The sequence below is a fragment of the Orbicella faveolata genome, unplaced genomic scaffold (assembly GCF_042242905.1).
Source record: "Orbicella faveolata isolate gen_17 unplaced genomic scaffold, um_ofav_v1 contig_35, whole genome shotgun sequence".
Classification (NCBI taxonomy): domain Eukaryota; kingdom Metazoa; phylum Cnidaria; class Anthozoa; order Scleractinia; family Merulinidae; genus Orbicella; species Orbicella faveolata.
The window spans coordinates 15,476,017-15,498,175 of NW_028301564.1; the positions used below are offsets into that span (position 1 = coordinate 15,476,017).

At 39.3% G+C, this 22,159-nt stretch overlaps 2 protein-coding genes, 2 long non-coding RNA genes and 1 pseudogene across 5 annotated transcripts; 2 read left to right on the forward strand and 3 right to left on the reverse strand.

Moving 5' to 3' along the window:
• Positions 1-2,078: 2,078 nt before the first annotated feature.
• Positions 2,079-3,458, reverse strand: LOC149103461 (adenosine receptor A3-like). The gene has a single exon (XM_089273381.1). It carries the CDS (start codon positions 3,456-3,458, stop codon positions 2,547-2,549), a length of 912 nt encoding a protein of 303 aa, XP_089129507.1. The 3' UTR covers positions 2,079-2,546.
• A 1,092-nt stretch (positions 3,459-4,550) lies between these two features.
• Positions 4,551-13,007, forward strand: LOC110062489 (uncharacterized). Its single transcript, XR_016201968.1, has 3 exons — positions 4,551-4,930; positions 11,745-11,829; positions 12,846-13,007. It is a non-coding gene; the product is annotated as an uncharacterized LOC110062489 (long non-coding RNA).
• LOC110062452 (adenosine receptor A2a-like) lies at positions 6,680-8,411 on the forward strand. Its single transcript, XM_089273380.1, has one exon. The coding sequence runs from the start codon at positions 6,920-6,922 to the stop codon at positions 7,904-7,906; it is 987 nt and encodes a 328-aa protein (XP_089129506.1). The 5' UTR covers positions 6,680-6,919; the 3' UTR covers positions 7,907-8,411.
• On the reverse strand, positions 10,293-12,964 carry LOC149103462 (uncharacterized). Its single transcript, XR_016201969.1, has 2 exons — positions 12,882-12,964; positions 10,293-11,180 (listed from the first exon to the last, which is right to left on the reverse strand). It is a non-coding gene; the product is annotated as an uncharacterized LOC149103462 (long non-coding RNA).
• Positions 13,008-14,515: 1,508 nt separating the features above from the next.
• LOC149103463 (uncharacterized) lies at positions 14,516-19,134 on the reverse strand (annotated as a pseudogene). The gene is made up of 7 exons (XR_016202188.1): positions 18,766-19,134; positions 17,839-17,926; positions 17,319-17,438; positions 16,651-16,852; positions 16,174-16,370; positions 15,743-16,059; positions 14,516-15,045 (listed from the first exon to the last, which is right to left on the reverse strand). The product of XR_016202188.1 is annotated as an uncharacterized LOC149103463 (transcript).
• Positions 19,135-22,159: the final 3,025 nt, after the last annotated feature.

The window sequence follows — 22,159 nt, forward strand, 5'->3', positions numbered from 1 at the left end:
AAAAGAAATGATTCTGAGACAAAACTTGGACGCTTTAGTCCCAAAATACATCGGAACGATTAGTTTTGTATTCCATTTTCTCGAGCAAATACAGAGAGTTGACTGAGGCGCTATTGTGTTTGGTTCCTGGGTAGACGTCATCAGGTACCGCCGCCCCAGACTCCCTAAAACGCGGTCGTGAAACCTTCAAGCGCGACTTTGAAAGGGCATAGAAAATCGAGGATTCAACCAAATTCAAAATTTTTTTCGCCCAAATGCTTCAAATCAAGTCTAGATTCGTTTTAGCGAAAAACATTTTGCGGGTTAGGTGCACTTTAACTTTATCACGCATTACTACTTATCGTGACATCATCAAGTTTTATGATGTTCTACTGTTAAGCCGCTGAATAACCATGCGCAAAAACTCAGGATATTGTCACGGGATACGAGGTCACGAAAATATGATCGATATAACAAATACCACGTGGGACAATTTTAGGAACTCGCAGCGCTGAGAGAGTCGTTTTCTTCGATCATCCTCTCTAGCAGGCTCGATTACCAGCCGCTGTTCGGGAAAAGCTGTTCGGAAATCGAGCCTATCTCTTTAGCACCTATACAATCATCTCTGGTAGTCAATCTTGATTTTGAAATGGCATCTGCAATTGCAAGAACTCACTCTCTAGTTTTTACCAAAGTCTTTGCGTATCGTTTGGACATATTACCATACCGTAGCTGCTAACTGAATTAGTAATGTTATGTTAATAACAAGAAATCCCTAAGCATTAGTATCTCAATCGGTCATAAATGTAGTAAATGGCTAATTAAGTTCTCTGAAAGTTGACCTTCAGATCTCACCTTTTATGTTGGCGTGTCGTGTCCCCAGTTACTGAGACCGGCATCTTATCTACGGCTAAGTAAGGAAAATGTTGGTTCCGGTTTGATCCAGTTTTGCACTGGCATCTAACTTTGATAAAGGTTTCTGAACATGCGTAGAGAGAGCAGCCGCTGTAATAAATTCTGGTTCATCTTCATCTTTCTCTGCGCAGTGCTGAGAACGAGATTGCTTAAAACTCCAAAACAATGCGATGTTTTATTGATAACTTAAACTGAACTTTTTTCGACGAGCTACCGTTTTCAGTATGACTCCAACCAAGGCCACCTGGCAAAATTCGGTATGAATTTAACAACTGTCACCCGTAGTTTTCCGACAAATTACAAGGGCGGATCTAGGATTTTTCGGGGGCAGGGGTGGGGAGAGGTTAGCTGGTACCATAGGGTTGCAGAATCAAAGAGGCATGCCCACAAAATGTTGCAATTTGATAATTGGAACCTAATTTAAAAACTGTTGCACCAGAAATACAGGAAATGTTTGCCATTATTTCTGCTATCCTTGCACACGGTTGGTGCGCCGAAATTTGAATTGACCAATGATGATTAAGCAGACGGGAAAAACTATACTGTTATGACGTCAAATGTATGTTAACAGGAAAGGCATTGAAGTCGCACAACTTTTCTCTCTGGAGGCATTAAAGAGTCATGAAAAGGGATGTATAATTCCAAACACCATATCAGATTTTAAAAAGTGCAAAATCTGAAACATTTTATGACTCAAGTGACTCAACGCTTTTAATTTGGCGCCAGAAATGGGTCACCCGCGTCTGGCAACTGGATTGTAATTCGTCGAGTGTTGACCAGGTGGAATAATAGTTGTGTTGTTTTGAACAAAATATGTTGCTGCTCGTCAAATTAAACCCAGGATTCTCGAGTTCAGTGTAAGAACAGGCCAAAGCAAGTTTAGCATTGTCTTTATTTTTGTTAGCTGCGATGAAAAAGACTATTACCGTGTATAATTGATTCGGGAAAAATCCAGAGGCTCAAAGTTTACTAATATATTAGCATTTTTAATTGATATAACATTTTCATTTAAATCCTCATTTCATTCTTGGTTTTACTTCCAAAAACTTAAAACCCATGAAATAACTTTTATAACTAAAACTGACGTCTTTATATGACAAAACTACCCTCAGCAGCTGAGATCACTTATTTGGCTACCGTTCTCAATCAATCAATCAATCAATCAATCAATCAATCAGTCAATCAATCAATCTTTATTTAAATACGAACTGAGTCTTATCGTATAAACGGCGTTCCCTGGAGTCGTGTAAAAAATTACACAGAGAATACATTAAATAACAGTTAACAGAAATTTAACCAAGAAGTATAACGTAGATTATTAAAAACTGGATCATTGCATAATGCAATTCAAGAGTTTTCATTGGGTTAGCCATCATCGCACATGAGCCATTATACCATTCTTTACAAATATGGTCAGCGTACGCGTGATTTTTGGGGGTGTTTTTATTTTTAGTTTGGTTTAATTTTCTTTATTTTGGGGGCGTTTAAATCAAACAATTATTCTACTCGCGCTTGTTGGATATGAAATGATCATAGTCAACTCGGCGCTACGTGCCTAGTTGGCTATTCATCATCTGATATTCAACGCACGCTCGTGGAATAATTGTTAGATAAAAACCTAATTCCTCTCTTTGACATCAGGAGCGAGAATTTTAACTCGAAAAGCAGCACAGCTGTTTCATCCTATTCTTCACCGCTTCACGTATCTGTCCAATCCTCCAACAGTAGAGAATCGGGTTCAGAGTAGAGTTTAAGAAAACTAGAGTCAACGCTACATCCCAAGCGAGATGGAAAGACTCGCCTTTAACAGCACGCAAGGCTGCGACTATACCGTATGGAAGATAACAAGCAAGTAATGTTATTTGCATGCAGAGTGCAGTACAGACTGTCTTTCTGTATCGCGCTATGTTCAGAGGAATTTCTCCATCGTTCCGTTCCCTTTGGTGAACACGCTCTCCTAATCGCGCTTGGTGACGGCGAAGTGTGTAATAGATTTTCACGTAACAGTAAATTGAGGTTGCTACACACGATAACAGTATCACCCCGGTGATGCCCGTAGTAATACGGACGTTGTAGAATGATGTCATTGCCAACGCAACGCTAGAAATCCATAAACTGGCAGCCAAGATCCGTACCCTTCTCAGAGTTACCATCTGTCTGTATCTCATTTTCAATAATAAAGCGAGAAGTCTGTCCACACTTATTGCAGTTAGTGTGAACAAAGATGCTCCACAAAGAAGTATACCTACGGTGAATGAAGCAATATTAAGATAGCGACACAGTCTGGAATGTGCTGGAATCATTAAGAAGCTGACGTAAAGCGGCTGCGTAATAAGACCCACACAAAGATCGGTGCTCGCGAGGCAACCAAACAATAGCTTTGATGACGGATGAAGGAAGGACACCTTTTGAAGAACAACAATGATTAGAACATTTCCCAGAAATGCTGTAATGCATAGTAGAATATTCAGTGCTGAGAAAATGATCTTTTGATGTATTCCACCATTTCCTGTCCGACAATATAACTCCTGAGTAGCCGTCGACTGACTTCTACCTTCAGTCATGCCCCACGTTTTAGTTTCTTTTTCTTCTTCTTCTTCTAGCTGGCTTTTTTATCAGAGTACTTAATGTTTCTGCAAGTTAGTTTTGTTGAAAACCTTTCGTTTTCAAATGCTGGCAGTCAAGCTGTTTTGGGCTTTGTTTTCTTCTTGACTAAGGGTGCTTCTTGGCGGAGACCTTATGTAAACAAACAGATTTCGAGGATTTATTTTTAATATTTAATATATGAACTTTGGTTCCTGGGAAACACCAGGAAATGAACTACGCTCTACAGTTTCATGTGGAGCAGGGAAAGCTCCTTCATCTCCAACTTTACTGTTGCTAAAAGGAGCTCGGTCACGGTATTTTGAGTTATTTTGGCCACGTACAAAATTACCATTAAATTAAAGCAAACCTGAAAATAGTACTTTTCTACGATAGAAAAACACTAAAGAGTTAATCAAAAACCATAAAGCGGGAACAAGGATGGTTGAGGATGGAGGAGATTGACACGGATTACAAACGACGAACTTGAAAAATTTAGACTAAAGTTTTCATGTTGCGCAAATCGTGATGTAACTCCTTTAAGAACAGCTCACACTGATCTCGTTAAATCTACTTTTACTCCTAATCAGACTGTTATTTTAACAGAACTGCAAAAAAAGAGGCCAAATTTATCGAGTTCAGTAAAATATTATTGGTTCAAATTCTGTTATTACCTGAAATCTTGTCACTGGCATTGGCCTAATTCAGTTCTTCCGATCCGCAGATTTCAGTTGCAATGAAGCGGAAGATCACTTCTTCGCAGCTTATGAAGATAAACCAGGAAACTCTTTGATCAACTTCATTGATTGAACAAATAAACTTTAGATTAAAATTTATTCAATCACCGTTATTTTCGCTCGACAGTCTACCGTCTTACATTACTGATCACTCGGATCACTGCTGTTTTAAAACATAGGTGCTAATTTGATATTGCTCTCGATAACGTGTTCTCCATATAGCCTCGTGAACGTCCTCTCAGCTGAACGTGATTGACATATGTCGATGAACCGTGAAACCAGCGTTCAGGACCACCCAATGACGGTTTTCTGTCAAATGCTTTTAACTGCCTTTTTAGGCTATCTGAAGTGCTTTTAGAGCTATGTAGATTCTGTTTAGGCTACGCTATAAAATTTTAATCTGTTGCGCAATTCTAGGTCTTCTAGCGGAACTTGAGTTTTCTCGAAATCTATTCGGTTTTTTTCCGCCTTTCCCGAAAACCATAGCAGCTGCTGCCTTTCCGAAAATTTTAGCTGACCTTTTTTCGATATCCAAAACAACATTTTTATCAATTCGAAAACACCAGGCAAATCACGGAAGTTCGAGGAGACAATTCGCTTAAGCAAATCGGAGGGATAAATAGCGACCGGTTGGAAGCTTCTGCGTTTTAGCTTGTGTCAACATACCAGTTTTAAATTTAGGAGGCAATATGAGAAAAGACCTGCGCAAGAACAAGGTAAGAAATGCCATGTATGTTATAACTTAGGATGTCCTGAAAATGTTTTACCTTAAAGAAAACAACGGAAAAAATACGTTCCTGTGACGAAAACAAAGAAAAAAAACAGCAGAGGAAGTTGAAACACAGCGTAGCGAGTGTTAATGTCAACATTTTTACTTAACTAATAAGAATCGCTTGTGAAAACATGCTGGTTTTTGTGGAACCCAGTTGAGAGACACAAAGGACCGTTCCCTTTAGATGTTTTTCACAAAGACAACAGGACGCGATTGCCTTTTTTTCTCTCTCTCATTGCTGCTTTGTTAATGGTTATTTGTCCTCCGTTACACCTGCTGAACCAGTCGGAAAGTTAAAAGTCTTCCTTAATATTATCTTCAAAGACTGTTTGATGGACTTTTCTTTAATTAAAACAAAAATACATAATTACCAAAGCCAGGGGAAATGAAAAATCTTAGTGGCTGTTTAATTTTTTTTAGTTCAATAACATGCAGAAGCAGCATTTTGGGCTTGAAAAATTGATTAAATTTAGTGAGAAACTGCTTGTTTTTCCAAACTGTCGGTAGATAAATAAATGGAAAAGAATTAGTATTCAAAGGATAGGCAGATCACATCTAATCTTAGTAGATGCACTTAGTTTGGTAAACATCAAAACTGCCTGGTTGATATTCCTTGTCTCATTTGACAGTGAATATAAATGGTCTTATTTGGATTCATGACTTTCATAAGTGCTGTAAGTGACATAAGTGCTGTTTTCAGTCCGGTTTTATGCTCGAGTACAATGGCTGCACACTTGGTTTGATGACAGTTGGTATAATAATGATTCTGGACTGGTTCTTTTAGCCAAATTTCAGTTAATTTTTCCTTATTTCTAATATTATCACAAATTTGTTAGATTGCGAAGGCAGACGTATTTCCGGCTACAAGCGACAGCCGGAAATACGTTTGCGTTCGCAGGCTACAAATAAGCAGGATGGTTTCCATTTGTAGTAAGTTTGCCGAGTCCCTGAGCTTGACCTGAAATCAAACAACAAAAAAATAGTTAAAGCCCCAAAAAGGCACTGTGAGAGTTAAGTGTCTTGCCCAAGAATGCATCTCTACTGTTCTACTTCACCTTGGGCTCGAACCCAGACCGCTCGGTCTTGAGTCAAGCCCACTTACCACCAGTCCTTCACGGTTTCCGAGAAGATATCAGTTTAACACGCTACGAAAAGAAATCCAGCTCAGATTTATCATTTCTTTGTTGTTGGAAACATGCATTTTATCTTTTTTATTACCTACATGTAAAAACCGTGGAAAATCATCATCGCTTTTGATACCAAGTCAACAGATTGCTTTTAAATTATCATCCTGATAATTTCAATAATCCTTAATTTTCAGTTCACCGTGAACTGATTGTCACCCTGCACAACAACAGGTGATACGTTTCTCAAAAACATGAAATTCAAATTCAAACGTTTTGCCTTAACAGCTTTCCTTAATCTCTCTTAATCTTGAACACACCGATAAAAAACCATTTACAAACAATTTAAGGTTTCATGTAAAACACGATTTTAAGAATCGGGAAGAGATAATTATTCAGATCATGATCAGTGATCGATGTAAATCTCAACTTGTTTTAAAGATAAGTTGAAAACAAAGGCACTTGATCTTATGCAGTTTGCTCGACGTCTATTTATGCTGTGTCCCACCTCTTGGTGACGTTTCTTAAGACAGCTATCAGGTTTAAATTTCACTAAACTCCAGTTTGATGAGAAACATCAAATTTACTAGCCATGGGTAGGAGGTCCCCCCTGGCCATGGGGAACAAAAGATGCAGTGTAGAGTACGTCATCAACGCAGGATATCTATATCTGAAAGTCAACATTTTGGGGCGATTGCCGGCATTCCACAAAGACGACGAATATTGTGTTCGACACATCTCACACAGATTAAGTTAGGGACGTCTTCCAAACAAAAAAAAATTGGGACAAGAAGGTGAAGAAATTTACCATGAATTCAACACCAACGACAACTATTAGCGAATATGCAACGAGCATCTCGTCAGTCCAAGCAGAACTTCTCCTTGTCTTGATCGTCATCGACTTGATCTTCGGTTCATTCATTACCCTCGGAAATGCCTCTCTCTTCACCACAATCTATCGCGATCCTTGCCGATGCCTACGCACGCCTTCTGTATTCCTCATCGCAAATCTTTCAGTTGCAGATTTTTTCATGGGAATCATCAGCTACCTACGCGCCGGCGAGCTGACTTACAGGTACTGTGGTCTGGGAAACCTTCCAATTCTTAACATGACAGAACACTTCATCGGAGCTGTGTCGATCCTTGTGGCTGTATCCACGCTTTTGGCGATGTCCTACGATCGATATATTGCAGTTATTAGACCTTTTGAATACCCACAGAAAATCACCAACGCAAGAGCCAAAGCTACCATTGCTATCATTTGGGCAAATGCATTAGTTATGTCAGTTCTTCCCGTTGCGGATGTGAAGAAGGAAAATTTTCTGTTGGCCTACTGTTATTCACATTTTGTGATCCCAGCATTTATTTTAACAGCAGTTTATGTGAAAATACATAAAGTGGCTGCTCTGCAAAGACTAGAACTTAAAGACGTCCGAGCAAATCTGACAGCGGCGAACAGGAGAAAGTATTTAGAAAGAGAGAATAAGATGGCCCATACAACTCTATTGATCCTTTTTGTTTTCTATTTGTCATTTTTACCTTACTTTATCAACGTCCATGTTTTATATTTTTGCTCTTGCCGAACCTCTTATGCATACAGAGTGTACCATTATGTTGCCAACGAATTCTTGTCAATGAGTTCCGTGGTCGACCCTTTCATGTATGCATGGAAAATACCAAACCTCAGCCGCTCTCTGCGTTTTTTCATTCATCGACGGTGGACACGCAGAAATGTGGTAGCGGTGTGGAACAGGTCATGTTCTAACAAGATCCGAACCCCTAAAGCTAGCCAGTGAAAAATCAAAAGGTATTTTAATATATTAATCCTTCAGTGATGGTTAATGGCTTGTGAGCGACAGCCTTGAAAATATAAAATTTGGTAGTTCAAATCTTGCAAATTCATACAATAATTGGCTTGTAAAATCTGGTAGCGTATGAAACGTAATAGGTTCCTAGCAATCAGAACTGAATCCCTGATACGACCAGTGAGAAAACGTTGAAATATATGTTAGCATTATTATGAGTCCTTGTTGACTAATAGCTTATGAGCAGCAACCTTAAAAGTTTAAAATTTGGCAGGTCAAATCTTGTAAAATCTGGCAGCGGTGTAGAGCAGAACAGGTTCCAAACCGAACTGAACCTCTGAAGGTAGCCAGTGAGAAAAAGTTGAAATATATTTTAACAGATTAGACCTTATTGATTAATAGCTTATGAGCAGCAGCCTTGAAATTTAAGATTTGGCATGTCAAATCTACGTCTTAGAAATTGTAAAAATCTTGAAAATTCAATATTTGGCCGGTGTTCAAATTCGAGATTGACAGGCCCATTCTTGGAATTTTAAGATTTGGCAGGTCAGATCTTGAAATTTCAATATTTGACCTGTCAGAGTATATATTGAAAATGCGTCTTGACGGGTCAGATTACCGAGTAGGAAACTCAATATTTGGCAAATCAAATAATTGCCAAGACAGTTGACTGACCGGCGACGTAAATGACGTAATTGCTGGTTTTCAGTGTCACGCAATTCAAAATAGATCAAAATAAAAAAACAAAACCAGTCAATAGATAAAGTCTAGAATCTGGGAAATAAAAGAAGGTAAATATGCAAAGACTCTCGCCAAAATTCTGGTCACAGAAATTTTTCTTATGCGAGATATGCGAAGAAATTTTTTACCCAAATTTACAGAGATTTGTGTGGAGACGCCATGCTGGTGCCCATCCGTATGGGCACCAACATGGCGGCCGGAAACCACCAGAAACATCTGTCACTGAGTTTTGCTACAAAAGCGTGAATTTATCCCTCGAGAAACTCTAAAACATTAAAATGATACTTTTTCTAAGACATGAACTGTTCAAATAGCCAAGTTCCCCGAAATAAGTCACTTTTTTAACCATCATGACAGCTCTCTAGACCGTCATGTAAATGTCGCGTCACGCAAAAGCTTAGAAATTCAAGCGTAGTGTATCACAAAACCAAGAACCCATTCGGGGCGAAAATTTGTATGAATATTAGTTTTCAGCTGCTCTTCTGCATCATTAAAGTAAAATCGCAGGAAGATCAAAAGTTTTGTTGTTTGAATTTGAGTGACGTCACGTGAAAACCAGCTATTGCGTTCAATAATTATAATTGTCTAGACTTGTTGACTATTCTTTTAAGTTTTATCGATGCTAAACTTAAGATCACACTAGGGAACATAATAATTGTCTTTTCTAGAAGATTTCTTCCTTAATTCACCCAATGTCTCTAGAATTTCTAGTTGTTTTTATTAAGACTGTAAATGACGGTGATTGTTATATTTTTGGGCCTATGACCTCCTACACGAACAAACTAGATGGCCCGATACACCGTTCTTCAGACTCCGTCAAAGTCACTACCTTTTTTTCAAGCAAATTTTCAAGCAACCTTACAGGTTCTTAATTGTTCGGTTGCTTTGAACTGAGGAGGAGTCCCGCCACTCGAACCACATTTCTGCCAATCTTTATCCTAAAACTAGTCTCGTTAATGAGATTGGAGTCCTGCAACCAATCACTAATTGCAATGAATGTTTCAGTGTGTTAGTTGCACTGCGTATATTAATGGTAGAGGATCATAATTAACGGGCTTCCACAATATAGTGTACTAAAGAATATTAGCCAGGGAGTGAGGAATTGTCGAGGCTTTTTATGGTGCGCTCCCAAAATAATTTTTCTTCGATTTTAAGAGTTTACTGTGCCGTTAGTTTAACACTGATCTTATTGGGAAACTGTTGATCCCGTTTCCCAACACCAATGCTTCCCTGCAGCTATTGCATGTCATTTTGGAATTAGCTTTTTAGCTTGAAAAGTCCAGCCTAAGGTGAGAATGCATCTATACTACCGTCTGCCGATAATGACTTTTAAATTATGACTGGGTGGCGCCAGAAGTCTTATTTTCTAGATGGCCAAAGACTCAAACGCACAACGCACGGCACGCAAGACCGCGCAACGCATCATCAACGAACGACAAGAAACTCGCAAAATTTACAGATTGCTCTTTACAAACCGCAACCGGACAAAGAACGTTCTTCTAAAGAACAGTTTAACTCTGAAACTCATTAGACTCTCGGCTGTGCTCAAGTTGAAACCTTCACTAAAGGATTTCAAACGGTTGTTCAAGAAAAAATTTAATCTTCAAATTTCTAGAGTCTTGAACACACTGATGGATTTCTTTTATACTCTTTATTTATTTTTATTTATCTATATATAAAAGTTTTGTACCTTTATTCTGAAAACCCAATTGTGACGACTAAAGTATGTCAAGTATCTAATGTTTCAAGATTTTACCGACTCTTAACTCAGTTGTTACTTCACTTTACAATCAGCAACGCCAAGGCTGGCTACGGAACAAACTCGCTAAAGCTTCGTTCGTGTACAGAGTGCAGCTCGTCTGCCTCAGTGTTGTGGTTCCTCTACGTTCTTAAGCTGCATTAAATTTCTCAAAAGTCTTCTTTCAATCTCTTGTCAGACGGCAGCAAACTGCACATGAAACAAAATGGATACGGAAAGAACTTCTAAATACATTCTTACAAATCAAAAAGTATCAGTCATATGTGAACCGCCATACGATTTGCATTTCTTTTAGGGTAAAGATGTTGAGAGTCGAGCTTCGCATTTGAATAAGAGTGAAGCGTCCACACTTCTTTTTTTCCTTTTTTCGCAAAATAAATGAGGGTCTGGGCATGAGGTAGAGTCTAATATTTCCCTACCACTTGCACTTCTTTCAGATAATAGTGAAAAAAGAACAAGAGGCAGGTAAATAGCAGACAAAATTAACAAACTGAGCAGCAAAATTTACATAGCTTCAAATAAAAGTTGATTAGGAGAGCTGACAAGATGAAGCCAACTAACATTGGCGACGTGGTTGCAAGAAGAAATGTTCCATAATTTTTGTTCTTTTTTCTTCTTAAAATTTTAGTAAGCGCAAGCGCTGCCTAATCTGTGAAGTATATTCCCGAAGAAAATTAAAACGCACGTGTTGAACTACAAAGTGAACGGTCTTTTAACATTTTGTTCAGCGGGCGGTGTCTGTTTACAAACCAGGTACCGGTTCTCCTGCAAGAAAACGTTTAGTTTTCAGTGTAAGACACATTTAGAGAATGTCCCGCGGCACAATTGAGCTGTTAAGCCCACGTCAAACGGACTCGCAAGTAGTCGCAACTAGCCACAAGTTGAACTTGCGTAGAGACTTGCGTTGGGTGGCCAAACGGACTCGCAAGTTTCCTCGCAAGTACACGCAGGTCGCAAAAAACCCATTTCAAGGCAGACATATCCTGTATTTCATTGGCTAATAAAAGGTTAATGGACGTCACTTAACTTGCGTTGACTTGGGTTGGGTGGCCAAACGGAGAAAAATTTGCGTCGACTTGAGCTCACTTCGACCCTTGAAGTGAGCGCAAGTCATCGCAAGTCAACGCAAGTGCACGCAAGGCCTGGCCAAACGGAGTCGCAAGTAAACGCGTCTGCTTGCGACTCCGTTTGGCCAGGGTTTTAGCTGTGAAGTACCACGTGAAAGTAATATTATACTTTTAGTATAACTGAAATTAATTGAATTAATTTTGAAAAAAGAGAGATCGAAACAAAATGCCTGATTCCGATGATGAAATTCCCACATTTCAGTATAGTTCCAAGATCACAGAGGTTGCCATTTGCGACCAGCCCGCGACATGCTACCAAAAGAACGATGCAGTTTCAACCAGGAGAGGTTAGTTACCTAGCAGTTTTGCGATCGACCGCTTATCACAACATACAAAGATAACTGATGTCGAAGGTGGTTTCGTTATAACGACGGTTGGGAGCGAGTTGTCCAGGCACCAAAGTCATCGTCCTTCTTATCCAAAGCCTGGTGCTTATTAGTATACATTAATTGCAAAAAATAAATTCGGATGTTTTACTTCGGAAGTGTAATTTTCGGACACTTTTTATCTCTTTTCAGACAAATTTCGGACAAAAATTTCTTACTCTTTACGGAAACATAGCCAAAGTAAATTTACGCCAACAAAACACGACTGAGACTGAAACAACAGGCTATGAAAATGATGGTTTTATGCTGCATGCATCCGCAAGGTTTTACAGATACACCGACGAGAAAATAACATATTCTATCAAGCTGTTACGTATCTCAAGCCGTGTTCGCTCCATAAAGGAAATTATAAAATAACTTTGGCGTTAGTTGAAAGTTTTATACTGTAAATATTTCGGACGCTTAAACATTTCGGGCGGGGTTATTTTTGGCCTCTTTCTGTGTCCGAAATTAAAATCGTCCGACATTACGTAAGGCTAAGGGTGGAAGGGGTCTCTGGTGGCAAAGATCAGCCTTCTTTAACGATATAACCAAGTTGTTCCCTATTTTACCGAGACAAGAGAAAATGACCGAGAGTGAAGGATAAATGGCGGCACCTTATCTTTTACCTAGCGTGAAATATGCTTAAGATTTTTCATATAGAACTCACTCACGCAGAATGTTTTTAACAAAACAATTAATCATCTCAAAAATTTATAAAGTTGAAGACAGTACTGTAGAAAATTCCGTGATTTCTACGAGTTATTCTCATTTGTTTTAAACCAACGAAAGATAAAAAATGCCGTGAGAGAAAACAAATTAAGAGAAACATGAACACGTTTTCTTTGTTTTATAATCTTTTGTTCCAGATTGTAACACTGATGATATATAGCTATAAAGTCATGACTGTTTTTGTTATGTTTTTCTTTTCTTTTCAGTTACCACTGACTTGGTCTATCGGCCGAAAAACTTACCTTTGTTGTGGTGTAGACTGGACAATTTCAAGGCGGAATCTTCGAGTGCGAGTGTTGCTGTTTTCTTCTACCGTGTTTAAATTAGGTTTCGCTTTGAACAAAGGTGTTAAATTTTGGACGATGTGATGAAGTTGAGGCTAAAACTGACATCATTTCTTGAAAAGGCCACCAGCACATGGCAACAAAGAAAACCAGCGATTTAATTAACCTGGCCGCCATACGTGTCAACCATAACACTTCATAAGAATGTCTTTGTTCATGAGAAATCTATTTGCTGGTTGGAGCGTAAAACTTGACCTAAAAAGACTCGCCGTTAATCAGTGTGTTGGCGAAAAATAACAGATTGCCTTACGATAATATTTTGTCCTATGCATATAACGCCCCGTTCACACTGCGTCAGAGGAATTTGAAAACGGAGGAGAGACACTCTGAAAACGCATCAGATGTTTTCCGTCCACACTACGCCTCAAGAATTTGTGTTTGTGTTTGAGGAAATCACGGTAATGGAATTTCCATGATTGTCGTAATGCCATCGTTTAAGAAAATCTGCGTTTTCAAAATGTTTTCCGTCCACACGAAAACGAAAAGCCGGCGTTTCCAAATTGCTCCGGAGAGAAGAGCGTTTTCGAAAAGCTCCGATTTCGTGCCGGATTAGTGTGGACGGTAGGCCTATCCGTAGAAATAAAGCTGCGTTTTCAAATTTCTCCGGTTTGAAGAGCGTTTTCGAAAACCTCCGTTTTCGTGACGGATTAGTGTGGACGGTAGGCCTAACCGTAGAAATAAAGCTGCGTTTTCAAAGTTCTCCGGCATAGTGTGGATGCTGCCTCCGTCATATACCGTGGAATTTCATATTCCAAATCTGATCAATAGCCTTTCATTCTTGACAAGCAAGAGGTTGGGCTTTCTTGATTAGTTCATGCATATTATTTTTTCTTTCTATCATTTTAGTAACGTCAGTTAGTTGATAGCCGTTTCCAATACTATAAAACTGTAAAATAACAAACCTTTACTAAAGAATGGGAGCTAACCCTCCATGAAAATGAAGTTATCCGTGATAACGATCTACCTACTGTGCTTGCAAACAGTTCTAATCACAGCACTGCCCGGCGTCCCAATATAGAATGCAAGTAAGCAACATATTCATGGTAAATTTCATATTTTGTCCCTCAAAAGCAAATTCATGGAGACTTATACCTTGCAATAGAAATGAGCCTAAACAGGCAATGCATAAACACATGGCAAATTACAGAGGTGTTAAACTCAACGAGTCGACGTGCAGATAACAGCGGAAACCATACAGACCTATGGCCTATAAAAATTTGCCATAGCACGATCTAACGGCTCAACTCCACTTAAAATTCCTCCTTATTACACAACATGAAGTGCCCTTCATGAACACGAGTGAAGCGGCAAGAAAGGTCGAGTGACCGAACAGAGAAAGGCAAATGTACAAATGTCACGAACCGTAGAAGTCGTGTAGGCTAGTCAACCCCATTTTACATTGAAGCCGAAGGCTGTCCTGTAGCCTCGACTTGACACTGTGGTTTGAACAACAGCGAACAGCGAAAGGTTGGATCTCAACCTTTCCACTCTCTTTGTCGTCTGATCCTTACTAACCACCACTAACTACTTACTGGCTCCTTTCGATTGTTTTATTCTCTTTGACCCGATCATGTTCTCTTACTTTGACATACGGCATTTCATCGTATTTCTCCCATCTTTGCAATGATAAGACTACATGACACATCCAAAATTAGACACGAGCAAATTAAGTACGTAGGATCAGTTAAAACTGAGGGATTTGATTGGAAGCCGCTCTGTTACCAGTATACTTTAATTCAATTTAATTAAATCTAAAATATCCCCTTTGCGGGCCGCGGCGCAGAACTTACAATATATAATCACAAGCACCTTTGTTTTGCATGATATAATTAAGCAACTTTTTCAAGCTACAATTTAATGATTGATTAGACCGCATCACATGTAGCGGCTTCAAGATTGCCTTTATTCTCAACCTATGCAGTCGAACAGCCATATAACTCTAACTTAAAAGAACAAGAGCACGATTCCAAGACACAGGGTAAATCCGCACATAACGCGTGTAAACCGGTATATCCAAATCATTTGTCACCACGGGGTAGGAGTCTGTGTTTCCATTGAAAACCTGAAAAGAGACAAGTGAAAAATTAACTTGTCACGAGTAAAAGGATTGCTCCAGAAAGCACTAGAAGAAAAAAATGAGAGGAGCTAAGGGGGCTCGTGTATGATGAGGTGCCCGCCTTCCACCAATGTGGCCCGTAGCTGGGGCGGATACAAAATTTTAGAGAAGGGAGTTCGAGATACAGACTGCCGAAGACGGTCCCCTGTAGGGGGCCTGAAGGCATCCTCTCACGGAAAATTTTTAAAATTGAGGTCCTCAGAAATGGGGTTTGCGGCCTTCTGAGGCCATGTCAGCGTGTTATAATGCCTTTTTTTTAATTTAAGTGGTTCGACCGAAGCCCCCGAACGAACGCCTCCTCGATCTGCCCCAACATAGTAGGTTTGAATTCCAGGCCTAGCTTCATATGTGGGTTGAGGTTGGTTCGAATTCTCGTCCCTACTCCAGCGTTTTTCTCCTGATTCTCAAGTTTACCCGGCTCTTCAAAGAAACCGGCCAACATTTTTGAAATTGCAGTCTAGGGCTACAGCATGCAGGTTTGTCAAAAATGATTTGGTGTTTAAAATTTTGCTCTGGTCATATAGCTGCAAAGACAAAGCAATTTTCGCCCGCTTTCCTGTTGGCTGCAAACTCCACTCTTGAACCCTTTACTGTAATGTTTATAGACTTAATACCGACAAGGATATTGGTACCGCCGTTATACCTTATCAGTCTGTCCATTACCATGGTAAATAGACCAGGTGACTTTGTCCAATGAATAGCCTATCTTGTAAGTCCACTTAAAATGTAAACCTCTTGCCTTGAGTCGCTACACCTTTAAGCCATATTGGCTTCCCAAGATCCACTTGGATCCAAGGCGAGGGAACGTCGCTAGGGAGAGCATACCAACCCTTATCGTAACCAGCTCTTAACCGCGCGCTCCAAGGAGGGTACCGGGGATAGTGGGAGCTCGCTGTGATGGACTGATTACTAACTTTTCGTTTTCCATACCAAGAGCTTGGTAACCGCTGCATTAGTTGGCTGAGTAAGAGAATATAATGAAAGTAATCAGTAGAATTCGTCAAGGGTGGTCTCCCCACAAGAAAACACTAAGAAAATGAGTTTTTCATTTGTCGCTTTTAGAACAATGTATACCAAGACATTTATTGTATCCCGTTTGAGCTAATCCTTCTTTACAATGACAGCTGTAGTTTCCTAGTTTGTTCACACATTTTGATGTTTTTAAGTCACACTTGTGCTCTCCAGTTGCACATTCATCTACATCTGTAAATATCAATAAATGGCTGGCACGGTTAACGTCAATAAACTGTTCTTTCGTATGTATTTCTTGTCTTCAACAAGAAATACAAAAGTTATAACTAATCTCAAAACTGCAATTACCCGCTGGTATGTATTTGTGTGCGTATCTGTCTGTAAGTCAGTCTGTCTGTCTGTCTGTCTCTCTGGCTGTCTCTGTCAGTTTGTCTATCTGTCTGTTTGCAGTTTATCAGTCTGTCCTCTAACCCGTTTAGCCGCTTGCCCGTTTGTTTGACAGTCCCTCTGTCGGTCTGCCTGTCTGTCCATCTGTGCGTGTCTGTGTGTCTGTATGTTTGTCTGTCTATGTCTGTCTACATGCATGTGTGTGTTGGTCGATCGGTCAGTCTCTCTGCCTGTCTGTCTGTCTGCCTTCTTTCAGTCTTCCCACCTTGGCACGTGTGTTCTGAGATCTGTTTATACCAAACAGCACACTGGCATGTGAAGGCCCCCTGGGTTTTGATACACACTGAAATTCCCAGGTCACAGGAATGGCTTCTAGTCTTGCATTCGTCCTCATCTTGAAAAAAAGTATTATTTTTAGAGTACTATTTTAGTGCAGTATACTTTAATGGTTTCGTATTCAGCTCTTTCTACATAATTAAGTGAAGAGAATTATATATGTCGCTTACAGAGGAAGTTCATTCATCGAAGAAGACTACCTTTGATTCTACGAGGTATGTTGCAAGAATCCTCCAGCCATGAATTAATCAAATCGAACTTTAAAATTTATAGGACAGCCACACTTGAGTTGAAGTGCGTTCTGACGCTCGTGGTTAAATGCTGGTAAAGACAGTAAATGAGACGTACAGTCTCTGACGAAGATACAGAATTGGAACATTCCAGTGAACCTTAAACTGACTAGGCAACAACATGTCCCTATCTAGGTCCAGCTTTCACCAGCGGTCAGTCAGTCAACACTGTATATTTCACTGGCAGACTGATACTGTTGTCAGTGGAAGATACTGAATCAATCACTTAATTACCTTTACAGTTGTATTTGCCATCTAGTTCGTAGCCTTTCAAACAACCACAACGATAACCAGCATATGTGTTAAAACATATCTGTTCGCATTTAGAAATACCAGTTCGACATTCGTCATCCTCTGAAGGTAAAAACGTACAAGGACATATATAACTATATTGGGAAGGATTTAGTTCAGAAAGAGTTGCTATATGTTGCCTACTGGGGCCATGCAAAAGGTGTTTTCTACGCAGTCCGCATGGTGAATTCAGTTAGTCTTAAGGGTGTCCTAAGGGTGTGTCCGCATGCTGCTCTGGCCAAAATTGGACTTTACTCTCTATTTGATCATGTTATTTTTTCTTCAGCAAGAGTGAGGTCCAAAACACGATGAAATACTTGACACACTGTCACTGTGATACTTTATAGAAGAAATTGTATGGATTGTCTTGATATGTATGTTCAGCAAAAAGTTCCAAACGTCAGGAACCGTGCGTGAGTACATGTGTTGTACGCTGTACAATGGACGTTGACAAAAATCTTACCGTAGGCTGTTTCCCACTGGTTTGCTGTTAACAGCCATTTGTTGAAAAGAAATGTGTATGGCTCAGAGCCATTAACAGTTATTACCACCTACAAGGTATAAAGAAAAACTCATTTATACAACTCTGAGAATGGTTGAGGTATATCAAAAAAAATAATTTCTTTTCATAATTGGTCCTTTACTTTCTTTCGCCTAGATTCTGCCTGACCGTGACAATAGGTTGATTTTGCAATATAAATGATGCCAATATTTGTGTTAGAAGGTCTATGAGTGTGCACAATCTTTTGTTTTGCGCTCATACATTATGTGTGTAGCCCAAACGGTTCTGTTAGTGAGCTGTTTGGATAGAAATTAACTACATGTTTTGTGCACGATCAAGGCCAAAAACCCGAACAAAACATGCAACAAAGAATTTTGTTACCGTCTATTAACTATGTTCAGAACAGACAAGTAATTAACGTGCACAAGATGTCTTCAACAGTCATTCGAACGAAAGTTCCAACAGCCCATTTTACACTTTTGTGCTTAGTGGTCAGGCCTTAACACAGAAGCGAGGCTAGAGTTGAGTCGGATACAAACATTGTCACTTTTCAAAAGTAAATAATTCTGTTACCATGCTAACGAATTTCTAATCTCTGTCATCGCAAGGGTTGACCAAAAGCCCGTTTTTATGAAGAGGTTAGGTTACATTTTACAAAACTGTCCGTTGGGGTATTGACCAGACAAGGGGATTCTCCCAGGAGTGGCTCATTCCTCGGGGTGGGTGCTGCCAATGCAAATGAACGGTGAACTAAAATGGTCGCTAGGGTCTAAACGCACTTAAAATCCTTAGTCACTGGAAGAAGAAAGAATGAAAGATGTGAATGTAGCCATAACACTACTGGAAAAATGACCTGAAAACATTTCAGGCTCTGAACGGGATCCGAACCCACGACCTTTGCGTTACTGGAGGAAGAGTAAAACGTTTCATACGAATAAATGATAATCGTACGCTTCTTTAAAACACGAACAGGAGAAAATACACTGAGTTTCAGCCTACTTACGAGCCTTTTTCAAAGTCATTAACTCCGACATTGCCCAGCTCAATTGAACCTGTTGTCTGACCATCCAACCCGATAATTTTAATAAAGACTTTTGCGCTTGTCCCAGCCAGGTATTCGTCGGCGGTTGTAACTATGATTTCATATTCTAAAGGCACGTAAGAAAAGATCACTGTCAAACAAGCTACATGATAAAAGAAGTAGAGTGTGAGTTTCACATGATGCAAGCATCGAGCTGACGCTAAAAAAGTCCTGCGTGCGACAACGTGTAAATTACAAGGTATGTGTGTTTAACACGTCATTGTGTGGGGTTGGCATTCGCATGTTTTATCTGGTGATAGGGGCCCATCCTCTTCTTTAGCTTGTGAAAGCCGAGAAGAGGCTAGTTCACGTTCACGGCCAGATAGGTCTGCTTAGGATAGACAAATTATGCAACTCGCTAAATCACGTTTTGATCAGCTTTTATTTGAGTAACGTTGCCGAAATGTTCATTCTAACCAAGATGAGGATAATTTGAGGGAATGACTTAGGAATAAGGTGGACTCTCTTATCATCATACTCTCGTGATAAAACACAAATGATTACCATAAATAAACCAGACTACTAAGTAACTACTGAACATGAGGAAACTAATTACTGAACTGGCAAAGCCGCACACTGTTGCACTATTTATGTAACCGTATTGTTACGTACGAGGTGGCCTCGACTAAAAGCCTGATGGTTTCTAGAGGTAACCTCGCCTCACATTGAAATATTTCTAAATACTGTACATTAAGTAAAAAGGCAAAATAAACAGAATGAATGAATGAATGAAAAACTGGAGTGAAGAACTGATGACCGCAATGTTATCATACATTTGGTTGATTTGCAACTGAAGTACCATTTAAAACCGCTTTGATATTCTACAGTTGGAACAGTTGTACGCTGGTAGCGCAACAAGAAAATAGCAGGCGGAATAAACTTGAGTACTGTAATGATAAGTCCCACCTTCATGGATTTTCGAGTGAATGATTTAGACTAAAGTTGGCTTTGTAAGCTGTAACAGCGTGAAATAAACACATGTCGGTCAGATATGAAAATATCGATAAAGAGGGGAAAAAAGTTCGAATACTTACTTACCCCATCAACCAAATGTGTTAAAAAGAACAAAATAACAAGAGCACTGACTCTTATACTTGGCTGTATCCAAGACATCTCGTAACGGACAAAGAACAGCAGGTTGAGTGAGTAATAAATGTAACTGCTTTCTGAAACTCGAAATCGTATTAACTTTATTGATTACTTAGCTGCGCAACAAAGTACGGTATTCTAACATCTACAGACTGAGATGTTTAAACAATAGAACCAGCTGAAAATATGTTAAAGATTGGTTTATTTAAACTTCGAAAGAGATATTTTGAAAAGTCTTTGTTCCAATCTATGACTTGGACTTCCTGACGCCGTTAAATTCCACTCTAAGACACTAAGGAACAAATTAGAATTAGAAGTGGTCTTTTCAGACATTTTTAAGCAGTGGCAATATTTAAAATGGTTCAGCTAGAAACAGGAAAACAAAAGAATCGCACAGTAAATACCGAGTTTTTCTCAAACACAGATCCAAAATGACCGCTGACCGTTACGTTTTAAAATACCTCCAGCGTAGTGTGGACGAAAAAATTGATGCGTTTTAAGAGTGAAACCTCCGTTTTCAACTTCCTTCGGCGTGGTGTGGACGGGGCCCTAGCTTCACGTGTTCCCACCTTTTGTTACGTAATTTTTCCCCAAATAAACACTACTCAACAGCACCTTAATGCGTCTGCGCAAGTTTAACCACGCTTATATGCACCAGTAAAGCCAACCTTAGAGCAACATCGCAGATACCCAGAGTAACATGCTGGAGTACCTTTCCCTCTAGCGGAGATGGGTAGAGAGGGGTATGGAGAGTGTTTTTCTTCGATGACTTTGCTCTTGACGCTTAAGTTCATAAACAGGGCGCCTTGAGTGTAATAGCATATTCGTGACAATAGCCAAAACAAAAAGTGTGATGATGAAAGGGGAGAGGTAGATTAAAAGTGGGGCGAAGTGACATTTAGTTAATTAAAGTTCTCATGAGTTCTTTGTCGTGAAAAGTTAAACAAGTAATTTTGTACGCATAGAATCCGACCAAATAGCCTTAATCCTTTGTTCGTTTACTCTTTGTTGTGTGTTCTGCTAGAAGTAATTAGAACGCAGTCTTATTGAACTTGACAAGCGGACACTACAATGACATCGGCAAGTGTTAAACTCTCTTAGCTTTTTCTTTTTAACGCTAATCCTAAATGCATTAAGTCGTAATCTGCTTTTAAGAGTATACAGTTGTTGCAGCAATGCAAATGCTTAGCTATTACTCGACTTGTTTCACTTGCCTTGCTGCAAGAGCCTATATGGGTCCTAATACATAGCTTACGTATCAGCTAGCTGTAGAATAAGGGTATCCTAACTGTGTTATAGATAATACTGAGTAAAAAAGGCACGACAGCTCACGCACACAATCTCAACAAATTTCGCCGCTTGAAAGCTAGTAGAATTTGGCTGTACCAGTAAATTAAAAATACGTGACATTTCACACATCTTGCATTTCTAAAGAGAAATTGAACTTCCAAGCGCCTTAAGACTATAAATAACCTGTGAAGGCAAACTGCGAATTTTCTTGACTGAAATTCATCTAGCAATAATTAAAACTCAAGTTCATTGATGTCGAAGCTACCTTGAAATTTCTCACTAAAAGTAGCATGTACGTATAAATATTTTCAACGAATGTGTTTTGGAGCTTTAGATCTTTTAAGAACAAGTAACAAGACTAGGCCAAATATTAATGAAAAGCGATTTATTTTAAAAGCCAATTTCGATGAAAGGTTTCTGTTTGTTTTATTGTAAATTAAAATCGAGTCTTTTGGTGCATCTTGTTCAAATACGGTACAGCTTCAATAAATTTCAAAGTTAATATAATTTCTTGAAATCGGTGAAATTAGGAGAAATCATGCCTCACCTTAAAATGTTAATCTTTGGTTGAATACCTTTTTCTGATAAACATGTCAACTGAATTTGTCTGACACTAATAGCTTCCACCTACTCGAAGCTTATAAACCCATTTCCACTTGTCCAATAGTTTCTATTCAAATACTGCACAGGTGGCAGGTTAATAAGACAGTTGGCGCCTTCATAGGGGTCTATAAGAAAGCTTTTGAGTGTGTTTTTATTTCAAGAAGCGGATGTGCTTTTTATTTATACAAAGGAGATAGCGTCAATCTAAGTCAGAGACAC